Source organism: Carcharodon carcharias, chromosome 1, assembly GCF_017639515.1.
Source record: "Carcharodon carcharias isolate sCarCar2 chromosome 1, sCarCar2.pri, whole genome shotgun sequence".
In the NCBI taxonomy this organism is placed as follows: Eukaryota; Metazoa; Chordata; class Chondrichthyes; order Lamniformes; family Lamnidae; genus Carcharodon; species Carcharodon carcharias.
In genome coordinates, this window is record NC_054467.1 from 236,807,871 (window position 1) to 236,832,717 (window position 24,847).

The 24,847-nt window shown below is 43.4% G+C and overlaps 2 protein-coding genes across 10 annotated transcripts in view; both read left to right on the forward strand.

Moving 5' to 3' along the window:
• Window positions 1-440: 440 nt before the first annotated feature.
• On the forward strand, window positions 441-17,760 carry LOC121279640 (FAST kinase domain-containing protein 5, mitochondrial). 9 transcript variants are annotated; one of them, XM_041190903.1, is made up of 7 exons: window positions 1,117-1,133; window positions 2,635-2,755; window positions 3,664-3,752; window positions 3,918-3,941; window positions 5,055-5,266; window positions 5,487-7,728; window positions 17,663-17,760. In XM_041190903.1, the coding sequence occupies exons 6-7, from the start codon at window positions 5,518-5,520 to the stop codon at window positions 17,690-17,692; spliced, it is 2,241 nt and encodes a 746-aa protein (XP_041046837.1). In that variant the 5' UTR covers window positions 1,117-1,133; window positions 2,635-2,755; window positions 3,664-3,752; window positions 3,918-3,941; window positions 5,055-5,266; window positions 5,487-5,517; the 3' UTR covers window positions 17,693-17,760. The 9 variants fall into 9 exon arrangements, with proteins under 9 accessions (XP_041046824.1, XP_041046832.1, XP_041046818.1 ...); XM_041190890.1 differs by lacking the exons at window positions 2,635-2,755; window positions 17,663-17,760 and adding an exon at window positions 441-578 and having other exon boundaries at window positions 1,052-1,133; window positions 5,487-8,164; XM_041190841.1 differs by lacking the exon at window positions 17,663-17,760 and having other exon boundaries at window positions 5,487-8,164.
• ubox5 (U-box domain containing 5) overlaps window positions 1,107-24,847 on the forward strand; it is a 29,298-nt gene continuing 5,557 nt past the window's right edge. Inside the window, exons 1-3 of the mRNA XM_041190914.1 lie at window positions 1,107-1,133; window positions 17,663-17,759; window positions 22,008-23,169. Of these exons, the coding sequence (XP_041046848.1) occupies window positions 17,706-17,759; window positions 22,008-23,169 (1,216 nt within the window). The 5' untranslated portion in view covers window positions 1,107-1,133; window positions 17,663-17,705. The remainder of the gene's footprint in view (window positions 1,134-17,662; window positions 17,760-22,007; window positions 23,170-24,847) is intronic.

Here is a 24,847-nt window from a genome sequence, read left to right on the forward strand (position 1 = left end):
CCCTTAAACCAGCTTATATTTCACCCCTTTTCTATTTTTCCTTAGTTCTGTTGAAGAGTCATTCGGACTCGAAACGTTAACTGTGCTCCTCTCCACAGATGTTGCCAGACCTGCTGAGTTTTCCCAGGTATTTTTGTTTTTGTTTAGCACTCCCTCCAGTACCGCACTGGGATGTCAGCCCTGATTTTTGGGCTTATGCTCTGAAGTGGGACGTGATCCAATAACCTCTGACTCAAAGGCGATAATGTTTCAAAGTGAAACGTACGTAATCATTGTGGGAGAGGAGGGAGGGGGGGGCGGGGGGGGGACATTTCTCATGTCCTCTCTCCACCCCACCCCCCCCCCCCAAATGACTGTCTGAATTTCCATTGCGCTTTTGCATCAGCGCTTCTTGTTTTTGACCTTACGGCCGGTCCGTCCTGGTCTTTCCCTTCCTTCCGGAGCCCAGAAAAATGGCGGCGGCTACTGCTGCCGAGGGTAAACGAAGCGGGATGAGTCGATAGACCCCCCGCAGGCTGCAGACGGGTCGAATTAGATTACATTAGACTGGATGAGGCCAGGCCATCTCCATCTCCCTGGTAACAGCGGCTGGATCGACGGGTGTGCGCCTGTGCGTGTCGGCTCGGCGGCTGTGCGCCTGTGCGTGTCGGCTCGGCGGCTGTGCGCCTGTGCGGGGCGGCTCGGCGGCTGTGCGCCTGTGCGGGGCGGCTCGGCGCCTGTGCGGAGCGGCTCGGTAGTTGTGCGCATGTGCAGGAGGCCCTGGTTGGGGTCAGAGAGACTCAGAGCTGTAATGTCATCAGACCATGAGTGTGACACTGGACAAGGAGGGCTATCCTGGCTGTACTGATTCCATAGAACTTTCCAATTAGTCCAACTCTCCATAGCCCTGCAAAATTTTCTCCTCCAAATATTTATCCCATTCACTTTTGAAAGTGAACTATTGAATTTTCTTTCACCCAGCTCCTATCAGGCTTTACATTCTGGATCATAACAAAAAATTCTCATCTCTCCTCTTTTTTTTCGTTTTGCTAATTAACATGGTTCAACCCAGGTCGTTCCTAGTCCAGGGTGTCGGGAACATTGGTAGCACCCCCTCCTGAGATCATCCGGCCTGGTCCTGACTGGATATTAAGGTAAGGGAGGCATGTATGATGCACAACACAGTTGATTAGCATGTTGTTTTGAGTCTGACTGGATGGTTATGCAGTTTTTTTTAAAACATGCATTTACTTGTATGTGAGTGATGTTGAGAAGGTCAGAATTTATTAACCATTCCTCATTTCCCTTAAAAAAATGTTAGTGGACCTTGAATAATTACATTCCTTGTGATGATGCTGCCAGAATGCTGTTTAGTTGGAGGTTCCAGAATATTGACTCAAAAATGATGAAGAAACAGTGATAAATGTCCCTAACAGGATGGCAATGAGGCTTCCATGATCTTCCTGCTCTTGTCTTTCTCAGCGGTACAGGTCACAGGGCTGGGAACTGTTGTTGATGTGGTTTGCTGCAGTGCACCTTGTGGAATGGAATTATTTCTGCCACATTGTGCTGGTATTGGTTCAGTGGGAGGTGTGCCAAACAAGTGGATGGCTTCTTGCAGGATCAGGCCAAGTTCTAGTAACTGCACTCATCCAGGCAAGTATTCCATCATATTTTTAGTCAAGCTTTGTGGAGTCAGGAGATGAGGCACTCATTGCAGAGTACCCAGCTCAGCTGACATGACGTTGATTGGGCTGCTCCCGTGTGATCAGTGGTGGCCCTGAGGTTGTCAACGGTGGGGGAATCAATAATGAACAGATCACCAACTTAAAATAGTTACTGAGAGGAGAGGGTAAAAGAAATCATTTATTCAGGGAATTGATGAAGCATGACGTGCTTTGACGAGCTACTCAAAATAGTGAATTAAAGTATGGAGCAGACTCCCTAGACTTAGAGAGACATTGTTGATTCATTCAAATGTAAATTAAATAGATATCTTTCAGAACATTATATTTTGCAGTACATGAGCAATTTGAGACAACACATGTAGTAAGTGTAGCATGCTTAGGAGGAACAGCTGATTTTGGACCTATGGTTCCCAAAGCTTTCCTCCACCAGGAGTTTCCTCAGGCCATGTCCGGGTCAGTTGTGGATTCATTGATGGAGATGGATTGCTATATTTAGCCCATATCTCCATTATCATTGTATCCCGCAACTGCCAGGATGGTTGAAGATGTATGAGTCAGATGTAGTCTGTAACAAATGTCTGCAACACTGTAAGACTACTCCATGGAGCTTGTAATGTTCCTGGTTCTATTTTTGCATAAAGGAACATAGGAGGAGTTGTTCAGCCATTCAGCCCCTTAAGCCTGCTCCACCAAGCAGCTAGATCATGGCTGATCATCTATCTCAACACCATTTCCCCACACCATCTCCAGATCCGTTGATGTGATTAGTATTTTTATATTATATTTTAGAGATTCTTATGAAAGACTAAAGAATCTCAATACCACTTAATGCGCCATTGAATTTTTAAAGTAATGTCTTATCTGGTCAGTTGACTTATTTTTGCCTCTGTAGAATTTTATCTTATAACAAACTTGATTAGTAGTTACCAACCCGTGTTATGTAATTGATTTTTGTGATATTTTCCAGTGATTCTGCGCTCTGGAATGGGTGACAATATCCTGTGCTACTTCTGGTGAATGTTCCAATAAAATAAGGGATTACTGCCCACCTTGGCGATCTCATGATTAAGTACCTGTTAATAGGAAATGTGAGTTTCCCTGTGGAAGATAACTTTTACAGAAAATACTTAAATATATTGGGAAAGTAATCCAGACTCTAACCTGTTCTTCCTCTAGTGTGGGGAAGTTTGCATTGCCAGGTGGAAATGTTAGTCCCAGTGTATAATGTATGAATGCTAACATATACTTGAGACGGAATAAAGATTGGGAGCTTCAGTTTGAAGTTCTTTCCGCACTTTATCATTGCGGATTGTTGATGATGACATTGAGCACTGAAAGTGAAAAAGAATGTCATGCCTGCATCTTAACGAGCTCGAACATTCAGATATTCTATTTTAACATTGAGCATTGTTGAATGATGAATATAACTTTGTCCCTTGAATCTCCTGTGATCTTAAAGTCAAGTTAAACGAAGATTCGAAGTTACAAAGAAAGCTCAGAACTTTTAAAGGCTGCCAGATATTAGAAAGATTTTCCACCTCTTTATGTTTACAATATGTGCGAGATCAGCATTTTTTTTGAGCAATGGTGTGAAATTGTTGAAAGAAAGCATGTTATCATTTGTTATTTTTGTAAGGGTTCCTCAAGTTAAGGTTCAATCACTATTGTGCCCACAGTTTTCTGAATGTTGGTCTCCAAGTCCCTGCAGTGTTGTCAGAAATTAATAAGCGGATGCCAGATTCTCTCCTCCCCAAGGAGAGGAAGAAAGTGAAACTAGGGGGGCAAGTCAGCCCTGAAAATACTTTATCTTCATGATGGTTTTGGCAGAAGTTGATGCTCAGATTGTGATGTACACATGGAAGTATTCAAATTAAAACAACGTTGTCTTCATTGTTACATTGAGAGGTTCTCTGTAGATTTTTCTGATCCTTCTGGAGATGGCAACAGTGAAGTGCTCTTCATTGGTATCTTGACAGTGGTGTTTCTGTTCCCTTAGAATGGCAATTATGAATAAAGCAGCCCAGCTGAACAGGATATTTTTTTCTCAGTTATACTGAGTAAAGCTCCAGTGGTTGGTGTTCTACAGTAAGTACAAATTATCTGGTAGAGTTGAGTGAGACAGTGTTACTGTTAGTGGTGCTCTGCTTTTTGCCCAATGGTGGATTGTACTGTTCGTCAGTTATAATCAGCCCTCCTAGGCATTGTTAGATAGAGCTGAGGTTAATTTAGTCTATTTTGATTCTTCCACAGTGTCGAATAATAGACAGCTGTATGGTAAGTTGGACCTATCAGAGTAAGATTAATATTTTGTAACATTATTTTGGCGATGAACATTTTTGCACACTGTCAGCCTTTCAGTTGTTTTCATCTCACATAGGATAAACTGCACAGAAACAGGCCATTCAGCCCAACCAGTCGATGTTGGTGTTTATGCTCCACTCGAGCCTCCTCCCATCTTTCCTCAAAAATCTATTATTAGAAGAACCACCTGTTGCTTCCTCCCTCATGCCTTTGTCCAGCTTCCCCTCACACTATCTATATTACTCACTTCAATCACAGCTTCCCCTCACACTATCTATATTACTCACTTCAACCACAGCTTCCCTCACACTATACTACTCACTTCAATCACAGCTTCCCCTTTCACTATCTATATTACTCACTTCAATCACAGCTTCCCCTTTCACTATCTATATTACTCACTTCAACCACAGCTTCCCCTTTCACTATCTATATTACTCACTTCAACCACAGCTTCCCCTTTCACTATCTATATTACTCACTTCAACCACAGCTTCCCCTTTCACTATCTATATTACTCACTTCAATCACAGCTTCCCCTTTCACTATCTATATTACTCACTTCAACCACAGCTTCCCCTTTCACTATCTATATTACTCACTTCAACCATAGTTTCCCCTTTCACTATCTATATTACTCACTTCAATCACAGCTTCCCCTTTCCCTATGTATATTACTCACTTCAACCACAGCTTCCCCTTTCACTACCTATATTACTCACTTCAATCACAGCTTCCCCTCACACTAATCATATTACTCACTTCAATCACAGCTTCCCCTCACACTATCTATATTACTCACTTCAACCACAGCTTCCCCTCACACTATCTATATTACTCACTTCAACCATAGTTTTCCCTCACACTATCTATATTACTCACTTCAACCACAGCTTCCCCTCACACTATCTATATTACTCAATTCAACCATAGTTTCCCCTCACACTATCTATATTACTCACTTCAACCACAGCTTCCCCTTACACTATTTATTTCACTCACTTCAACCACAGCTTCCCTCACACTATATTACTCACTTCAACCACTCCCTATGGTAACAAGTTCCACATTCTCATCACTCATCAGGTAAAGAAGTTTCTTCTGAACTCCCTATTGGATTTCTTGGTGAGGATCTCATATTGATACCTTCGCATTCTTCCCTTGGAAAACGTAGTGAATTATTGTATGGATTTGCAGGCTGATTAACAACTGATACGTGATTAGTGCTAAATGATGGAGGATTTTATGGGTTCTCACAACTCATTGGATGGGGGGGTGATGCCCCACAGCTAGTGAAGGTGAGTATCACATTGGATCTTCATGTAGACTTAGCGAGTGGGTTTTGTCTAATTTTTACATACTCTACAGGAACAGTTTCCTTTTTTGTGTTTGTAATACTGGAGTTGGATGCTAAAGGTGGTTATTAATCTACTGGTAGCTTCCCATTAAATTATAAATAGAGGTGTTCTTGGAAACTCTCAGAGCATCAAAGTCACTTACCCTTCTACCTTTTTTCAGTACTGGAAACAAGCTGAATCCCGCACTCTTTATGAACATGGCTGCTGTCATCTGGCGGAAGCTTCCCAGAAGAATCTGCAACCAGCAAGCATATTTGAAAACCACGGGGTGCACCGAAGTGACAAAACCAGAACAAAAGGGACAGGATGTTAACACCAGGCAAGGTGAAAGGTATGGCCGGACCATCCTCTGCTTGTGTAAGGAAGCCTCATTGTTGCTGGACTATGAAGTTAATTCCAAACCGTCAGCATACAGCAGCACTAAAAGGAGGCCAAAGCAGAATGTCTCCAATGAGACAGATGATTGCAGTGATAGTTTCCCACTTTTATTGGAAAATGTTCCATCCAATTTTGGAATCAAGCAAGTGCATAACACGTACACTGTGACCTGCTCTCGCCAACTGTCCAGTGTCAGAAACACTCTGCTGAACCTGGCCTATAATAAGTCCGATGAGGAACAGTGCAGTGCTGCTCGATGGCCTGCAACTACAAAGCAAAAGCTAGACTTGGACATTGTAGAGATCTACGATACAAAGGAGGACCCTCGGGGCTTTCAAAAACTTCGCGATGCCTATAGGGCTCTTTGTTTCAACAGCTCGGAGCAGAGAGACCCCCTGTCTGCAGAAGAGGGGCAGAAGATTCTGCGCAACGTCTCCTTCCTGAAAAGTAGCCTGACCCCGGGGAATATCTCGGACTACTTTCATCAGCTCAGCTGGTTGCCAGCCGAGCAGCATGAAGCAGTGAAGGCAGATTCCCGTTTTGCAATGCTCTGCCGGTACAGCGCCAGCAGCCGGGGCACGTTCACTTTGTCGCAGCTGCTCCAGCTTTTCGAGGCCATCGTCCGCCTTCGGGTTTCCTCCCCCCAAGCATTCCTGAAGTTCTACGAGGCGGAGTTCTGCCGCCGTGTGTGGGACATGGAATTCAGCCAGCTCTTATTTGTTGCTGACTTGTGGCGTTGCCTTGGCCGCAGCGTGCCACAGTACATGGAGATTGTCCTGAGCTACGTCGCCTTGCGGTGGAAGAGGTTGACCGTGCCCCAGCTGGTTCAACTCCTCTACGTGATTGGGGAAAACCGTCGGGCGCCTCCCGAAGTGATGCAAAAACTGGAAATGCTGCTGTCCTCGCACTTGGAGCAGCTGAATGTGGAGGAAGTTGGAGCTGCCTGCCTGGGCTTCTTTAAGTCTAAAAATGGATTTTCTGAACAGCTGATGAAAAGAATTGGTGACAAGGTCGCCGCCAAAATGGATGACATTAGCAATTATAGCTTGGTCAACGTGATGAAAATGTTCCGTTACACCCATGTGGATCACCTGCCTTTCTTAAAGCGCCTGGGAGAGGTGGCGCATGAAAAGATTCCTAATGTTGGCACTCAGGGGGTCATGCATATTGTGCTGGCGTGTGCGTCGTTGCACTACCGTGATAAGCGTCTCTTGGACACCGTCGCTTCCAAGGTCCCTTCAAAAGTTCACTACTGTCGGAGCAAAGATGTCGCCAAATATCTCTGGTCTTTTTCGACGTTGAACTTCGAGCCTGAGAACGCTGAGGAATTTTTCTGCAGCTTAACAGAGCAGCTGCACTGTAAAATGCACGAGTTTCAGCGCTTCCCAGAGCACTTGCTCACCGCCCTGCTAGCGCTGGCGTTTATGGGACGTTTCCCTTATGACCTCATCGACGCCGCTTTGAGCCCACAATTTGTAAAGCTAGCAACCGAAGGAAGTCCATTCGAACTAAAGAAAGATCTCTTCACACTTGATGGAACGGTGGCAATCGAATGCCCCGATTACCAAGGCCATCGTCTCCCACTGAACTTGCAGCAGGAGGTTACGGAAATGCTCTGGAATTTTGCCAGGCAAGACATTTGCGTGAAACCGGAGGTGGTTGAAGCTGCCATGTTGCTGCAGGTCATGCTGGGCGGCCCTCAGTTTGTCAAGAACCACATGATTTTGCCTCACACCAGGTCGGCTGACCTTGAGGTACATTTTGACCCCACTCGCAATCCGTTGCCACTTAACATGGAAGTGTCAGATGAAGAGGTGCAGAAACTTGAGTTCAAGCTCAGCGGGGTCACAATCACAGACCAATTAATTTCCCAACTCACAAAATGCGCAGCTGGCCGGCCCATTTTAAAAAGTGAGCCTGAGCCCCACAACGTGGCTGGGGGCAAAGGTGTAGAGACTGTTAAGAACATGCTCAGAACTGAAGTTGGCGTGGAAGATAGAGATCATACAGGATTGAATCTAAAGGTATTTCGAAATGGAGTGCCGCGAACAAACGGACCTGTAAACTCATTGACCAATTCAAATATTCCAGTAAAGAAAGTTGCTGTCCAGCCCAAAGCCCCATCGGAGATCCAAAAGCTTGCCATTCAGGTATCCAACCGCAATCACTACTGCTACAGCTCCCGCATCCTCCTGGGATTGCACAGCATGAAGAGGAGGCAGCTAGTTCAAGCTGGCTATGTGGTTGTAGAGCTGCCCCACTGGGAGTGGTTCCCATTGCTCAGACAAACTCGCTCCAAGAAACTGTCCTATTTGCACCAAAAACTCTACAGTTCACTGAATTGAGTTCGAAAGGGTGCCTTCTAGGAAGTGGACAATCTGTTTTTTTTACTTGAATTTAATACATTCTGGAGCTGAGTAAAGTTGCTGAGTTTAATGCAATAAAAAAAACCTTGCACTACTTGTTCTATGTCCAACTCATTTCACTGTTTTAGAATGAAATATTTGTTTTGTGAGAACTGCTGCCAGGAGCTGTGTATTGATTGGACAGGTGCATTTAACTGGTTTGCTAATTGTGTATAGATGTAAATAGTTAGCTGTTAGGTTTTCAATGAAAAGTAAGGTTTTAAGACCTATTTTGGAAAATTTCTTTTACTCTTGCTTTTTACAGTGTTTTTTTGTTTATTTTCTCCTTTCCTGTCCGCCAAAGGCCTGGAATGTGCTGGGATACTCTGGATGAGTACATTGTCTGTGTATTCATTTTTCTTATGTGAAGCATGCATTTGGAGCGCTATTCTATCATGGGGAAAATCTTGTTAAGATGTATGAAATAGTAGCAGGAATAGATCTTACAGCCCCTCGAGTCTGCTCTACTGATCTTTGGCTTTATCTTCACTTTTCTGCCTGCTCCCCATATCCCTTGATTCCCTGAGAGACCAAAAATCTGTCTATCTCAGCCTTAAATATATTCAGTGACAGAGAAACTAAAACACTCCGGGCGTGAGATTCCAAAGATTGTAATCCTTTGAGGACATTTCTCCTCAACTCAGTTCTGGTTCTTGTCTGACATCTACATATGCATATATCCACAAGATCTTGTGAGACACAGGATAGAAGTCAAGAACAGGAACCCTGGCTACTTTTTTTCCCCCTTCCCCAGCTAAGGGTTGGTGAGGTGAATCACACCTTGGTTGTTACCCGATGCACTCAGCAGTACGTTAACCCACCATTTTAAAAACAATGTCAGCAAAACCTGTTTGCTCCAGAAAATCAAAAGGTGGCGGCATTGTGTGAAAATCACAATCAGTGGATTGCTTTTGATACCAACAACCTCAGTATACCAAGTAATAAAAGTCAAACTGAGAGTATTGTAAATGCCTTTTGCAAATCAACACTGAATTGATGTGCAGTTTTTTTGAACTTGTGTACAGAGCATCTTAAAACAAAAGAGTAATATATGTGGCTCAGCTGGTAACACTCTCACCTCTTGGGTTATAATGTTGTCTCATTCCAGAGACTTGAGCACAGAAATTTAAGCTGACCCCCACCAAGTGCAGTACTGAAGGAGTGCTGGATTGGTGGAGGTGCTGTCTTTCAGACGGGGTGTTAAACTAAGACCTCGTCTGCCTTCCCAGGTGGATGTAAAATACCCCCGGCACTGTTTCAAAGAAGAGCAGGTGAGTTCTTCGCAGTACACAGGCCAATATTTATTTCACAAATAAGGTCATTAAAAAAAATCTGGTCATCTGGGATGAAGTCGGAAGCAGGGATTGAAGAAAATAGTTTTGGTCTTCCTATTATTTAGTTGGAGGAAATTTCAGCTCATCCAATATTAGATGTCGGCCAAGCAGTGTCACAAATCAGATGATGGAAAGGTTAAGAGGGATAGTAGTGAGATAGTGCTGAGTGTCATCAGTGTACGTGTGGAATGCTATGTTGGCCTGGAGCACTATGTAGATAGGACAGGGTTAATGTTAGAACTTTGGGGGACTCGAGCAGTAATGGTGCCACAGTGGGAAGAGAAGCCATTGCATGTGGTTCTGTGGCTACAACTGGATACCGAAGAATGGAACTGGGCAAAGGTTACTCCGACCTACTGGACAACGGAGGAGAGGCAGTGGAGGTGGGTGGTGTGGTTAACCATGTCAAAGACTGCAGACAGGTTGAGACAGAAGTGATGGAATAGTACATGATGGTTACAATCACATCATGTAATTTGTGATAGGAGTTGATTGGAGAGATACAAACATGGAGTTGAGGGAAAGACAGGTGTGGATTTGGGAGGGCTATTAGAGACACTATAACCCGTCTTGTAGTGAGGCTGTCACCAATGGTTGTTCACAGCTGCCTGTTTCTTATCTCGCTTGTTCCAGACTCTGGAATGTGTAAACCTCTTGTATCTTGGTTTAACGTCTGAGTTTTCTCCACATCTCTTTCCCAGGCTTCAAACTGGCTGCTGTATAAACAACTTCTGGAGAAATCTTTTGCTTGTTCTATGATTCTGCTTTGAGTAGTTCTAATTTTACCATTTTATGTGTTAATGCTTAAGCTAATATCTATAAACATGAGCTGGTTATATGTATTAAGATATTTAAACTGAATGTGAGTGGTTCATAAGGTTTCTGTTAAAAACCCCTAATGTAAACTTCAGTTTTATATACTGAAAAAAGTCACATGAAAAGTTTAATCTTACCTGCTGCGCTTCCTCTCTGTAACAGAATGTTGCTACGATCTGCCACCTACTGCAATTCCCCATCTGCCATATCTGTCACTTCAAAGAATCATGTTTGTTAAGTGGATCTTCCTTTCTGAAAGCCATGTTGACTGTGCTGATAATTTTCTCTTTGCCTTGATGTTTTGTTTGATGATGCCAACCTTTCCTGGGTTAATTTTCTGGTGTTTTGCTCGGCCTCAGCCAGAGTTCCACAGTAGTATTTGCATTGTTTCTTGATGCTTTGCCTTCACTTTTGAGTGAAGCAGTGTGCTATGAAGTTGGAATAGTTCTGGTTGGGTATGGATACAGGTGTAATTGACACTTTAATTCTTTTTCCAGCTATCGGCAAATTCCTTATGATTCAGTGTGGTGTGGGCAGTGTGAAGATGTTTTTTGAAGAACTTCACTTTTTCTTACTCTGTTTCCACCCTGTAACCTTGCAGGTCTGACACAGGAACCATGTGGCATCTTGCTACCATTCAGACTTTCTGCCTTTAGCTCAAACAGTCCTCAGGAGGTGGTGGTATAGCTGTATTGTCACTGGACTAACATTCTAGAGACCCAGGGTAATGCTGTGGGGATCTGGGTTCAAATCCCGCCACAGCAAATGGTAAAATTTGAATTCAATAAAAATCTGGAATTAAAAGCCTGATGATGCCCACAAAGTTATTGCCGATTGTCAGAAAAACCCATCTAGAGAAGAAATCTGCTGTCCTTACCTGGCCTGGTCTACATGTGACTCCAGACCCACAGCAATGTGGTTGACTCTTAAACGTCTTCTGAATTTGGGCAATTAGGGATGGGCAATAAATGCTGGCTGAGCCAGTGGCGTCCACATCCTATGAATGAATTTTTTAAAAAGAAATAATGCCACTGCCATGCACTCCCCAATAATCCTGCATCTCCCTCTTTAAATATTTATCCAATTTTCCCTTGAATGAAGCCATAAAACATAAGAAATAAAGAACAGAAGTAGACCATATGACCCCTTAAGCCTTCTGTGCCACTCAGTACAATCATGGCTGACCTTCAACCACAACTTCATTTTCCCATCCTCTCCCTATATCTCTTGATTCCCTGTTGATCTCGGCCTTAAATATACTCAATGATGGAGCATCCACAACCCTCTGATTATAGTTTCTGGTTCAACTGTCCCATTTGGCAAAGTATTCCATGCTCCAAAACTGCCTTTTCCCTGGGAGAGCTGCTTAACCACTGGAGATTTGTGGCAAGTGGGTAATGTCTAGAAACACATTTCACTCCTTTTACTGCAATTCAGAAGTTCAGATTTATGCCTAGTAAATTGAACGTACCTTTAGAATGACTTTTTATCCTATACATGCTCTCATTATTTCAATATAAAATTTCAGGTCTAGTCTCTCTCCTTGACCTTGGTGGGATACATCACTGGCTTTGACCAACTGTGTTTCCATTTTGTATCCAGTCCAGATTTCTCTACCTCTGTTATCACAGCAAGCTAGACATTCTCTCAATCTCAGAGATGAAATTTATTCCTCTGTAAGTTCACCTCCCAACCTGTGTACATTATATATATTTAGTCAAGTTCCTATAAATTCATTTATGAAATAGTTATTTACGGCACAGAAGGTTGCCATTCAGCCCATCTAGTCCATGCAATCCATCTAGTCCATGCTGGCTCTTCGCAAAGCCATCCAATCAACCCCATTCACCCTGCTCGTTACCCATAGCCCTACAAGTTTATTTCCTTCAAGTGCCCATCCAATTTGTTTTTGAAATCTTTGATTGGTTCTGCTCCCTCCACCGTCATGAGCAGTAAGTTTCAGTTCATTACCACTTACTGCATAAAAGAGTTCATCCTCATATTTCCCCTGCATCTCTTGCCCAAGACCTTAAATCTGTATCCTTGTACTATCAGCTATGGGAACAGTTTTTTCTTGTCTACCTTATCGAAGCCTGTTATAATCTTGTACACCTATATCAAATCTCCCCTCAATCTCTTTATTCTAATGTGAATAACCCCAACTTTTCCAACTTAATCTTGTAACGAAAATCCCTCATCCCTGGAACCATTCTCGTAAATCTCAGAACCCCCTCAAGGACCGTCACATCCTTCCTAAAATGTGGTGAGTGGCCAGGACTTTTATATATTTTTCTCACAGTATGTGAGCGTCGCTGGCTAGGCCAGCATTTATTGCCATCCCTAATTGCCCTTGAAAAGGTGGTGATGAGCCATCTTCTTGGACCGCTGCAGTCCATGTGGCATAGCTACACCGACAGTGCTGTTAGGACAGTTCCAGGATTTTGACCTAGTGACGTGAAGGAACAGCCTTGTAGTTCCAAGTCAGGATGATGAATGGCTTGGAGGGGATCTTGCATGTTCCCATGCATCAGTTGCCCTTGTGATCACTACCACCTAGAAGGGCGAGTTTGAAAGGTGCTGTCGCAGAAGTCTTGGTGAGTTGCTGGAGTACATTTTGTAGACGGTACACACTGTTGCCATTGTGTGTCAATGGTGGAGGTAGTTTAAAGTAGTGGATGGGGTGCGAATCAAGCAGGCTGCTTTGTCCTGGATGGTGTCAAGCTTCCTGAGTGTTGTCAGAGCTGCACTTATCCAGGCAGGTGTAAAGTATTCCGTTGCACTCCTGACTTGTGCCTTGTAGATCGTGGACAGGCTTTGGGGAATCAGGAAGTGAGTTACTTGCTGCACAATTCCCAGCCTCTGACCTGCTCTTGTAGCCACAGTATTTATGTGGCTGGTCCAGGTCAGTTTCTGGCCAAAGGTAATCAATTATAAAGGTTCAGCATAACTTCACTACTTTTGTACTGAATGCCTCTATGAAGCCGAGATGCCTTTGGTTTGCTAACCACTCTCAGTATATCCTACCGCCTTCAAAGCTCAATGCACATGTGCCTCTGGTGCTTTTACACACTTTAGAACTGTACCATGAAGTCTATATTGCCTCTCCCTCTGTCATCTGCCAAAATGCATCACCTCACACTTCTATGTATTAAATTCCATCTCCCATTTGTCTGCCCTTTCTGTGAGCCTATCTATGTTCTGCTGCAGGTGATTTGTATCATCCTCACTCTTTTCTACCTCTCCAAATTTGCTATTTTGAAATTTTATTTTGTTTTCCAATATCCAAGTCACTTATAGCAAAAACAACAGTGGTCCTAGCATTGACCCTTGGGGAACACAACTGTCTACCATTCTCCAGTCTGAAAAATAACCATTCAGCAAAACACACACTTTTCTGTTCTTAAGCCAATTTTTTATCCAAGTTGACAGCAAGTAATTAAGAAGGCTAATGGAATGCTATTCTTTATTATGAGAGGGATTGAACATATAAGTAAAGATGTTATGCTTCAGTTATACAGGGCATTGGTGAGACCACACCTCGAATATTATGTGCAATTTTGGTCTCCTTATTGAAGGAAAGATGTAAATGCATTGGAGGCAGTTCAAAGGAGATTTACTAGTCTGACACCTGGAATGAGTGGGTTGTCTTGAGGAAAGGTTGGATGGATCGGGCTTGTTTCCACTGGAGTTTAGAAGAGTGAGGGTGATTTGACTGAAATATACAAGACCCTGAATGGCCTTGACAAGGTGGACGTCTAAGGGATGTTTCCTTTTGTGAGTGTGTCCGGGGACAGCGGTTTAAAATTAGGGGTTGCCCTTTAGGACAAAGATGAGGAGAATTTTTTTCTCTGAGGGTTGTGCAACTTTGGAATTCTCTGCCTCAGAAGGTGGTGGAGGCGGGGTCATTGAATATTTTTAAGGCAGAGGTAGATACATTCTTGTTAGGCAAGGGAATCAGAGGTTATTGGTGTTAGATGGGAATGTGGAAATCGAAACACAAGTAGATCAGCCATGATCGTATTGAATGGCTGAGCAGGCTTGAGGGGCCGAATGGTCTACTCCTGTTCCTATTTCTCATGTTGACATTAAGGCTCATGGAGTAGGAGAGTCAATTTTGTTAATCAGCTTTCTTTATGGTTACTTGGAAAACATTTTTTTCAAATCCATATAGAGAACATTCACTGCTTTCCCTTCATCAACCCTCTTTATTACTTCATCAAAAAAATTCAGTTGGATTGGTTAAGCAGAATCTGCCATTTCCAAATCGGTGCTGACTCACCTTAATTAACTCGAACCTCTCCAAGTGCCTGCTGATTTTTTTCTTTCCTTGATTATTGTTTCTAAAGCCTTTCCCCCACTACTGGTGTTAAACTGCCTGACCAGCCATTGCTAGAACTGTCCTTACACCCTTTCTTGAATAAGGGTGTCTCATTCGCTGTTCTCCAATCTTCTGGTACCTCCCCCATATCTAGGGAAGAACAGAAGATTATGGCAAGGCCTTCTGCTATCTCCACCCCCACTCCCTAAGATGCAATTCATCTGGACCAGGTGACTTATCTACTCAAAGCATAGCCAGCCTTTCCAGTACCGCCTCCCTCTCAATTTCCACAATATGTATAGCCTCTGCTATCTCCACTTAGTGATATTTTGTCAGATTCCTCTTCCTTAGTCCACACAGATACAAAATACTTATTAAATTTTCCAGCCATACCCTGCACCCTTAAGCACTCCCTTTGTCCCCAGCACACCTCTTACTATCTGCTTACTATTTTCATTCTGGTAGGAGATTTTTGGGCTGCCTTTTATGTTGCCTGTCATTCTATTCTCATATTCTCTTATTGCCAGTCTTATTTTCCTCTTCACATCCACTATCAGCCTATTGTATTTGACCTGGTTCCCACATGAAGAAGCCAGCTGACATGGATCATACACTCTTGTTTTTGTTTCATCACATTCTCTTATCTTCTTCATCACCCAAGGAGCCCTGCTTTTGGTCCCCTACCTTTTGTCCTCATCGGAATTTACCTAGCCTGTCCCTGAAGCATCTCTTCTCCCTTGCAGTTTTTCCTGTTATTCTTTAGGTCTATTTTACCCTGACTAGATTCCTTCTCATCACATTGAAGCTATCCCTCTTCCAATTTAAATGTTCTACTTTAGATTGTTCCTCGCTCTTCTGCATTACTAGTCTAAACCTTAAGATACAATGATCACTCTTATTCAAGTGTTCCCCTACAGACACTTGGTCCACTTGCCCCATCTCATTTCGCAGAAACAGATCCAGCAAAGTCTCCTCTCTAGTTGGGCCAAGACCATACAGTTCAGAAATTTCTCTCCCTCCTTACTGTTTACTATAACATCCCAACCAGTATTTGAGTAAATGAAGTCCCCCAATCTCACCACTCTCATTTTCTCCTCCATCTCTCTCACTACATGCATTTTAGCCAAGTCTAAATGATATAAAGTCATTTATGGCACAGAAGGAGGACATTCGGCACATTTGAGCCCATGCTGGCACCCTGTGGAGCAATCCAGTCAATGCCAATTCCCCGCTGGATCTCTGTAGCCCTGCAGGTTTATTTCCTTCAAGTGCCCACTCAATTTCCTTTTGAAATCATTGTTTCTGCCTGTGCCACCCTTGTGGACAGTGAGTTCCAGGTCATTAGATACAGGCTTTTACAGGTTGCTGCGTAAAAAAGTTATTCCTCACATTCCCCAAAACCTTAAATCTATGCTCCCTAGTCCTTGTTTCATCAGCTAATGGGAACAGTTTTTCCTTGCCTACCTAAGGCTTTCATAATCTAGTACACCTCTATCAAATCTCCCCTCAATTCGCCTTAGGCCAAGGAGAACAACCCCAGCTTCTCCAATCTAACCTTGTAGCTAGAATCTCCAATCCCCTGGAAATATTGTGGTAAATCTCCTCTGTTCCCTCTCAAGGACCTTCACTTTCCAAAAGTGACCAGAACTGGATGCAATACTTTAGTTGGGGCCTAACGAGAGCTCCATGCTGGTTCAGCATAACTTCCCTGCTTTTGTACTCAATTCCTGTATTTATGAAGCCCAAGACCCCATATATTTTTCTAACCACTCTCTTAATATGTCCTGCCACCTTTAAAGTTTTATGTAGATCCCAGGTCCTTCTGTTTGTGCACATTATTTAAAACTGTACTGTTAAGTCTATATTGCCTCTCTCTATGTGTTATGCCAGAGTGCATCGCCTCACACTTCTCTGTATTAAATTCCACCTGCCACTTGTCTGCCCAATTTGCCAATCTATTTAAATCCTGTTGCAGGCAATTCATACCGTCCTCACTTTTTGCCTCTCCTCCAAGTTTGGTATCATCTCTACCGCTGCAGGATCCCTCGCTAGCATATACCTCCAAATCCTTGAGTTTTATGCAGGACATTTCCATTGACTATATATTAGAATGAATTTCTCCCAACCAATGGAATGTGATGTAAAATGCAATTATGTTGCAACTAAGTCCTAGATGGTTTAAATATAGTTACTGTAAAGACACTTGACAGCTTTAGTATGCTGTTGAAGGGTCATTCGGACTCGAAACGTTAACTGTGCTCCTCGCCACAGATGCTGCCAGACCTGCTGAGTTTTTCCAGGTATTTTTGTTTTTGTTTTGGATTTCCAGCATCCGCAGTTTTTTGCTTTTATCTTAGTATGCCTTGTGCTGGGGCAAGTGGTCTGGAGCAGTACAAGCATGCAATCACTTGATTGAAACATATAAGATCCTGAGAGGTCTTGACAGGATGGATATGGAGAGGATGTTTCCTCTTGTGGAAGAATCTAGAACTAGGGACTCACTGTTTAAAAATAAGGAGTCACCCTTTAAAACAGAGATGAGGCGAAATGTTTCACTCAGAGGGTCATGAGCCTTTGGAACTCTCTCCCTGAAAAGGTGGTGGAAGCAGAGTCTTTGAATATTTTTAAGTCAGAGCCAAATAGATTCTTGGTAAGCAAGGGGTGATAGGTTATCGGGTGTAGGTGGGATACAGATTTCAAGTTACTATCAGATCAGCCATGATCTTATTAAATGGCAGAGCAAGTTCAAGGAGCCAAATGGCCTACTCCTGCTCCTTGTTCACATGGTCACAAATGTCTATATTTACCAAGTTCTGCCACTTTGCCTAAGATGTCATAGAAGCATCAAAATGTCACTTTCTATGCAAATCTGAGCAATGGCCAATTGTTGCTGCAGCAAACTACTTGCCTTGTACAGATACCTGCTTTAAGTTGAACAGTATGGAGAGGATGAGTTGGCGAACAGTGAAAGTTTGTATGTGAAGACCAAGATTGTGTTCTATCCTACCACTCAGCCCATTCAATGGACTTATGCACAGGTTATATGATTGCAGTTAACTAATTGACTTATTTTCCCCTGTTACAGAAAAAAAAACTTGTCAGCGTTAGTTCTTGATTCAACACACAGAATGACATTGAACCTCTGCCTCCCACACTTCAGCCCAAGGATTCAGTGCAATAAGGTAAAAGGTCATTTTGTTCTGCACTTGGTTAAATTTGCAAAGAAACCCAACGTCCACCTTAACGCCCCTGCTTACACAAGGATTTTTAAAGTTAACAGGATGAGGGATGAGTATTGTTGAGGAACAGCCAGTTTCCCTGACTGCTTCCAGCCATCGTTTGCAAGATAACTCTCCCCTTGTCAGTGGCTACGGATTAAGGAGTTGCCTCATGAAATGTAGCCGAAAATGCAACACTGCTTTTCAAACTAGATATAAAATATGCCATGACAAAGATGAACTCATATTGTCAGTTCGCTCTGTTCCAGTTATCACATTTAAAAAAAAAATTCTTTTATGAGATGTGGGCATCACTGGCAAGGCTAGCATTTGTTGTCCAGCCTAACTGCCCTTAAACTGAATGGCTTGCTAGACCATTTTGAGGGCATTTAAGAGTCAACCATGTTGCTGTGGACCTGGAGTCAAATGCAGGCCAGACTAGGTAAGGGTGGCAGATCTACTTCCTTAAAAGAAGTTAGTGAACCTGATGGGTTTTACAACAATCGATGATAATTTCATGGTCACCATAACTGAGACTACCTTTCAATTCCAGATTTATTAATTGCATTTAAATTCCACCAGCTGCTGTGGTAGGATTTGAACCTGTGTCCCCAGCGCTTAGCCTGGGCCTCTGGTTACTAACCCAATGACACTGCCATGATGCCACCATCTCCCCACTAACCATGGTGGAAAATGCCATAAAAATCACAAGATGGCTGTGGACGAGGATAGTCATTCCGCTTATCCTAATTCATCCATTCAGAAATGCTGAGACATACGATCATACAATTCTGGTGCTAGACCACCAGAAGCATAGACCCCAATATTAACAAGGAGATGGAAGAGAGCATGGGGTAACCTGGCAAAGCCAGGAATGTTGAGGTACTGTTGATCTTTAACACTCGTTGAAGTAACCTGAAGCAGACTCCTGTCTGACAGCACTTTCTAAACACACAGCCACTACCATCTAGAAGGATAATGGCAACAGATAGATGGGAAAACCACCACCTGGAAGTTCCCTCCAAGTCACTCACTGTCCTGACTTCGAAATATATCGCGTTCCTTCACTGTCACTGGGTCAAAATCCTGGAACTCCCTCCCTAACAGCACCGTGGGTGTACCCACACCACATGGACTGCAGCGGTTCAAGGGCTTTTCAAGGGCAGTTAGGGATATGCAATAAATTCTGGCATAGCCAGTGACGCCTGTGAATGGATAAAAAAAAATTGACAGGCTAGCTGGCGGGTGAGAGTCAGAGTTTGCAGTAGGAGGCCACGGTTGGGTGCCACAGGGACAGATTCTGGCAGTTCATGGAGGATGTATTTGTGACCAAGTAGATCAGCCACAATAAGGGAGGAGGATGATAGCCCAGTGTTGTTAGATCCTGAAGAGCACTCCAGGCAGACTTTGTCTGACTGAGGAACACTGTCCTTACACTTCCCCCCTCCCCTCTCCAGCCTCCCCACAACCCCCACACTTATTCTCTTGCCATCACTACCACCTGCAAAAAGCATCAGATTGAAGGGTGAAGGAATGGGATTAGCCGAGTTATTCTTGCACGGAGCTGGCACAGACATGACTGGCCAGGTGGCCTCCTTCTTTGCATTCTATGTTTCTATAATTGTAGATGAATATCTGCATTTTAAAATAAGGCCCTTGCTTCCTTCAGGAAGAGCAGGTTAATAACACAACATGGCAGGATAGAAACAAGGTCGGAGTGTGGGGATGGGGGGTGGTAACTGACCCTGTTATTTTAACTGCATCCCCTCCCTGACTCTGTTTCTGCCTGGTGGGAGCAGGTAAAAGCAGGCCATGTATTTTCACAGCTTTGAGGGAGGCATCTGCACCACAGCTTAGTCCGATTTACCATACCAATTTATATTTCCTTTTTGGAATATTTATCCACTTCCCTTAATTTAATTAGAACTCTATCCTGCGCAGGACTGGAATAACTATGGGCAGCAAGACTCTGCCACTGGCCACAGTCCATCACAGTCTCTTTCACTCCAGCCCAGGTGGTGCCACTCTTGAAGGTCCTTCTTAGAAGTACTGCGGCAGATCTTCTTTGGCCAGCCCCGTCTTCTTCCATCTGGCAGTGTCCATTCTATGGACAATCTTGGAGTTTGTCCAGGTGACGTAATACATGCCCTGCCAGCCTCAGTTGTCTCTGTCAGAATGCCCCTTAAAACTGCTGTGAATTTGACTTCATTACCCTTTCTGGAGGGCATTACATTGCATTCCATTATGTGGTAACAGCACACTGCATTTATTTTTTTTTAAAAAAAGCAATTTGTCCCTTTGTTTTGTTTTTAATTTTATGCTCTCTAGTCACTGATTCACCCACCAGTCAGGAATTGTTTTTCCCACTTTTCTTTATGAAAGCGCCTTGTAATTTTGAACACTTGGATCAGATTTCCTCTTCATCTTCTTTGTTCACCACAAGATGGGGCACTCAGAGCAGTGCAGCTTTCTTTTTCAAAGTGGAGCTAACCAGCTGTGAGCTGAACAAGGCACAGCATCAAAAATCTGTGTCGGTTAGAGTCATTGTTTCAGAAAGAAGCAGTATACCCAGACTGGGAAGGAAAACTGTGGGATTAAAATGGAAGTTCATTAAATCCTTATTTTTGGCCATGTGATAAAATATGGTGAATCATTTTTACATCACATATTAATTACAAAAAATGTACAGAACAGAAACATAAGATTTTGAAGGGCGCTTGACAGGGTAGCTGCTGAGAGAATGTTTCCCCTCATGGGGGAATCTAGAATTAGGGGGCACCGTTTACAAAGAAGGGTCCTCCCATTTAAGACAGAGTTAAGGAGAAATTCTCTCTGAGGGAATTCTCTTGGAGGTTTGATCATTGAATATATTCAAGGCTGACTTAAATGGATTTTTGATCTATCAGGGAGTCAAAAGTTATGGGGACAGATATGAAAGTAGAGTTAAGGCCACAATCAGATCATCCATGATCTTATTGAATGGCAGGGCAGACTAGAGGGGCCATATGGTTTTTTGTTCGAATGTTCAGAGACAGACCATTTGGCCCAGCTGGTCTTTGCTAGTGTTTAAGCCCCATTCAAACCTCCTCCAGTCTTGCTTCATCTAACCGCAGCACATTTCCTTCTCTTTCTTTTTCCTTTATGTACTTCTTTAGCTTCTACATCCTATTGAAGTTCTACATGACCATTCTCATGGTTCACAATACTTCCATCTATCACCTACAAGCCTTGAAATTGTGCCCTGTATACCAAGGTTTTGGTCACCAATATACACCAGGAAAACCAGGGGCCCCAACTCTGATCCCTGGGGAGCTCCACTATACATCCTCCTCCTGAAAAACAAGTGGGACAGAGACAGTTTGGTGGAATGGGTGGAATGCACTGCCAGAGAGAGTGTGGTGGAGGCAGGTTCAATTGAAGCATTCAAATGGACTGTTATCTGCGGGTGAAGGATGTGCAGGGTTGCAGGGAGAGGGTGGGGTGGTGACACTGGATGAGTTGCTCATTGGAGAGCCGATGCAGACATAATGGGGCAAATGGCCTCCTTCTGCACTGTAACAATTCTGTGAATACTTTGTGATTCCCCTTAAAGACACTTATGCTGTTTCCCTCAATGACTGTACATGGCCGCCCACTGCATATTCTAATCACTCTTTAGGTAAAAATGTTTCTCCTGAATTCATCATTGGATTTATTAGTGACTATCTTAAACTTGTGGCCCCTAGCTTTGGGCTCCCAACAAGTGGAAATGACTTCTCCTAATCTACACCACCAAACTCCTTCGTAATTTTAAAGATCTATATTATTAATGTTTTTCCTAACTGAGGTTTCTCCTCCATTGCAGGCCATCAGTGTACAAGATCTCACTGGGTCCTAGCTCTCTGCTGCTCAGAGGGACCTGGGCAATCCCCTTCCATAGCTCTACTAGCAGTTTCTTTGGATGGCAGTGGGAGCTAAAAATGGAGAATTAATGATGAACCTCCCTTCCTCTCCTCTCCCTTCACAACGAGGTGTCACAGAGTTTGTCCAGTTTCTCCCTGGTCAGTGCTGCTGTAGTTGGGAACCAACTAGAGTGGGAGATTGGGCTTGTCCCTTCCTGCTCTCTGGCCCAGCAGCTCTGTGTTGATGAATTAACAGAAGAAAGTTTTTATGCATCAGATGCGCAAGGACAAAAATTTCCATCTTTTAACCTTCTTGTTACATTTTGCCCAGGTCTGCGCTGACGGCTATGAAGTGAGCAATCTGATCTCTGCGGACCCTGCAAAAAGAAAATGTGGATTCCGTGCTGAATACTTCATCAAACCTCCTCTACATGTTACCATTTCATTCCCGTTTAATGTGGAACTGTGTAAGATTGACATAGATGTCTCAGCTAGCTTGCAAAACTCTATGGGATTGGACATTTATACATGTACCACATGTAGTAAGAAGATGACATGGAATGAAGTTTCCACACAAGACTCTCAGCTGGCAGACCAGACCTTTTCGGACAATGATGTTTTCACATTGGTCGGGAAGGCCACACTGAAAAACCAAAATAAAATATCCTTCAGGCACAAAGCCTTTAAGCCCAGGGCTCCCTTTAACGAGTTTAATGACCAATCTACTGTTGCTGACGGTACTTTTGTGCAAGATTTGTGGAATAAGGGACAGTTTTCACTGACAAATATAAATCACCTCAGGATCTGCATTACTTACGTGTCAGGTGGCAGTTTGCCCTGCTTAAGGAGGTTGGACATCTGGGGCCAACCATCTAGGTCATCCCCTCGTAAAGTTATAGAAAGCGCCTTCAGAGTTTATCAGAAATACAAGGCCGGACAATCGATTCCAATAGTCAAGCAGGAAAATGTTACTGTTGCACCATCAAGCCATACACAGAGCCTACAGCCGGTTGTTAGCGGACCTCCGATGACTAACGGGAATATTCCAGAAGAATTTCTAGATCCTATCACTTCTGAGATCATGGTCCTTCCTATGTTGCTTCCCTGTGGTAAAGTGATTGATCAGAGTACTCTGGATAAATACAGTCGGTGCGAAGCCACATGGGGCAGAGTCCCAAATGATCCCTTCACAAGTGTCCCCTTCAGCCGGCATTCCAAACCAGTCCCTTACTCAACGCTTAAAACAAGGCTAGACTATTTCCTGCTGCATAACACAATACCAGATCGCGCCTTTGTGGGGAGAACTCGCGTTGGATTTGTTGCCTCGTCTGCAGTGAAGAGAAAATCGGACTCCACACAAGATATAATCATGAATCCTGTCTCGGAAGGAATAAGTGCTGGCACTAGTGGAAACTCTACTGTTGTGTCAGATTGTGGTGAAAAGAGATTCAAGGCAGAAGTGAAAGAACTGCAAGAGCCTGGGCAAGATTTGGGTATAACTATCTTTCATTTCCTCCTTTACATGAGCTATTTTTCCTGAAGGTATTGATTATAACTAGGGTTCAGATCCACCAGTGTCAGTTATCCACCAGAAGCAATCATTCCTCGTGGAGGAGGCTCATGTGGAGCATAAACAATGGCATAGACTAGTTGGTCCGAATTCCCTGTTTCTGTGCTGTAAAATGTTACGTAATTAATCTACGACTAACCCAGACATGAAATGAGGAATACCCCAAGTGGTTGAGAAATTGGAAACCAATGACACCCCATTCCTTCCAAGCTTGCTTCACTTATGTCTCTTCACTGCAGACAAGACACCTTGTCTCAATTTACTTGGATAATGTATTTCTTAATTTGAGGTCAGTGCTGCTGATTTGGATCATGTTGTCACCTCTGCTCTTGTGCACTTCCCAGCAGGGTCGCTGGACGGTAATCACGAGTAGCAACCCTGGCTGACCCAGCATTAAAGTGCATCTGTTTTTTGTAATCTTGCCGTCTGCACCTGTTATACATGTATAACACTTGTTATACATGTAAAACTATATATTTGAAAAAAGAGAAAGAAAGCTGATCATTTAAGGCTATATTCTTCTGGCTGATAACCAGAGTTTCAAAGCAGGTACACTTAAGTTCATAGAATCTTAGAATGATACAACACAGAAGGAGACCATTTGATCCATCGTGTCTATGCTGGCTCTTTGAAACAGCAGTACTGCATAGTCTCAGTGTTCCTTCTAAGCTGCATGGGTGCTTGGTCACACTGGAGTTGGGAATGCTACACTGGACTAAACAGGCCCCGCTGCTGTGCACAAGCACCGGGCCCTTTAACTTGCACATATGCATGGCCACGCAGCAATCTTAAAGGGACTGTGGAGTGCTTGGAACGGCCCATGTACAGCAAAGGGAAATTAGGGGGACAGTTTCGTAGCCCCACGTTCCTGTTTCTTTATCTGTAACCTTGTATGTTCGTCATCCTCAAGTACCTGTTCAAATTCCTTTTGAAATTATTTACGGAATCAGCTTCCACCAGCTTTTCAGTTAATGTTCTGAGTGGAAAATAAATTCTCCTCATCTCCCCTCTAGATCTTTTGCCAGTGATTTTAAATTTATAACCTCTGATTATTGACCCACTTGCCAGAGGATATATGTTTTTCTCAATCTACTCTGTCAAACCTGCTCATCATCTTGAAAACTATTAAGTCAGCACTTAACCTTCTCTGTTCCAGTACCTAATACGCTGGCAATTTTTCTATTCGTTCATGAGCATCACTGGAATGTCAGCATTTATTACCCATCCCTAATTGCCCTTGAGCAGGTTTTATGAATGTGAGGTTTTATAAGATGTTTATGTTTTGGGACTGTCTCTTTAATTCCTGGTAAAATGGAATGGTAAAGAGGGTCATGTGATCTGCTTCAAATTCTGCCCAACGACAAGCCCAGGTGCTTGGTTACAATGGGGACAGGGAGACCCAGGGTGAGACTCCTGACAGCAGAATGTAAAATGTTCACACCTGAAAACAAAGGTGAGAGCAATTGGAGATAGATTTTCAGTCTCTGAGATTTCGGACAGAAAGAGAGAGAGAGAGAGAGAGGGAGGACTCACTGAGAGGCTAATGCGGTCAGCAGAAAGGAGAGTGTCCCTACTGCAGTCTAAGGTGCAAACAGAAATGC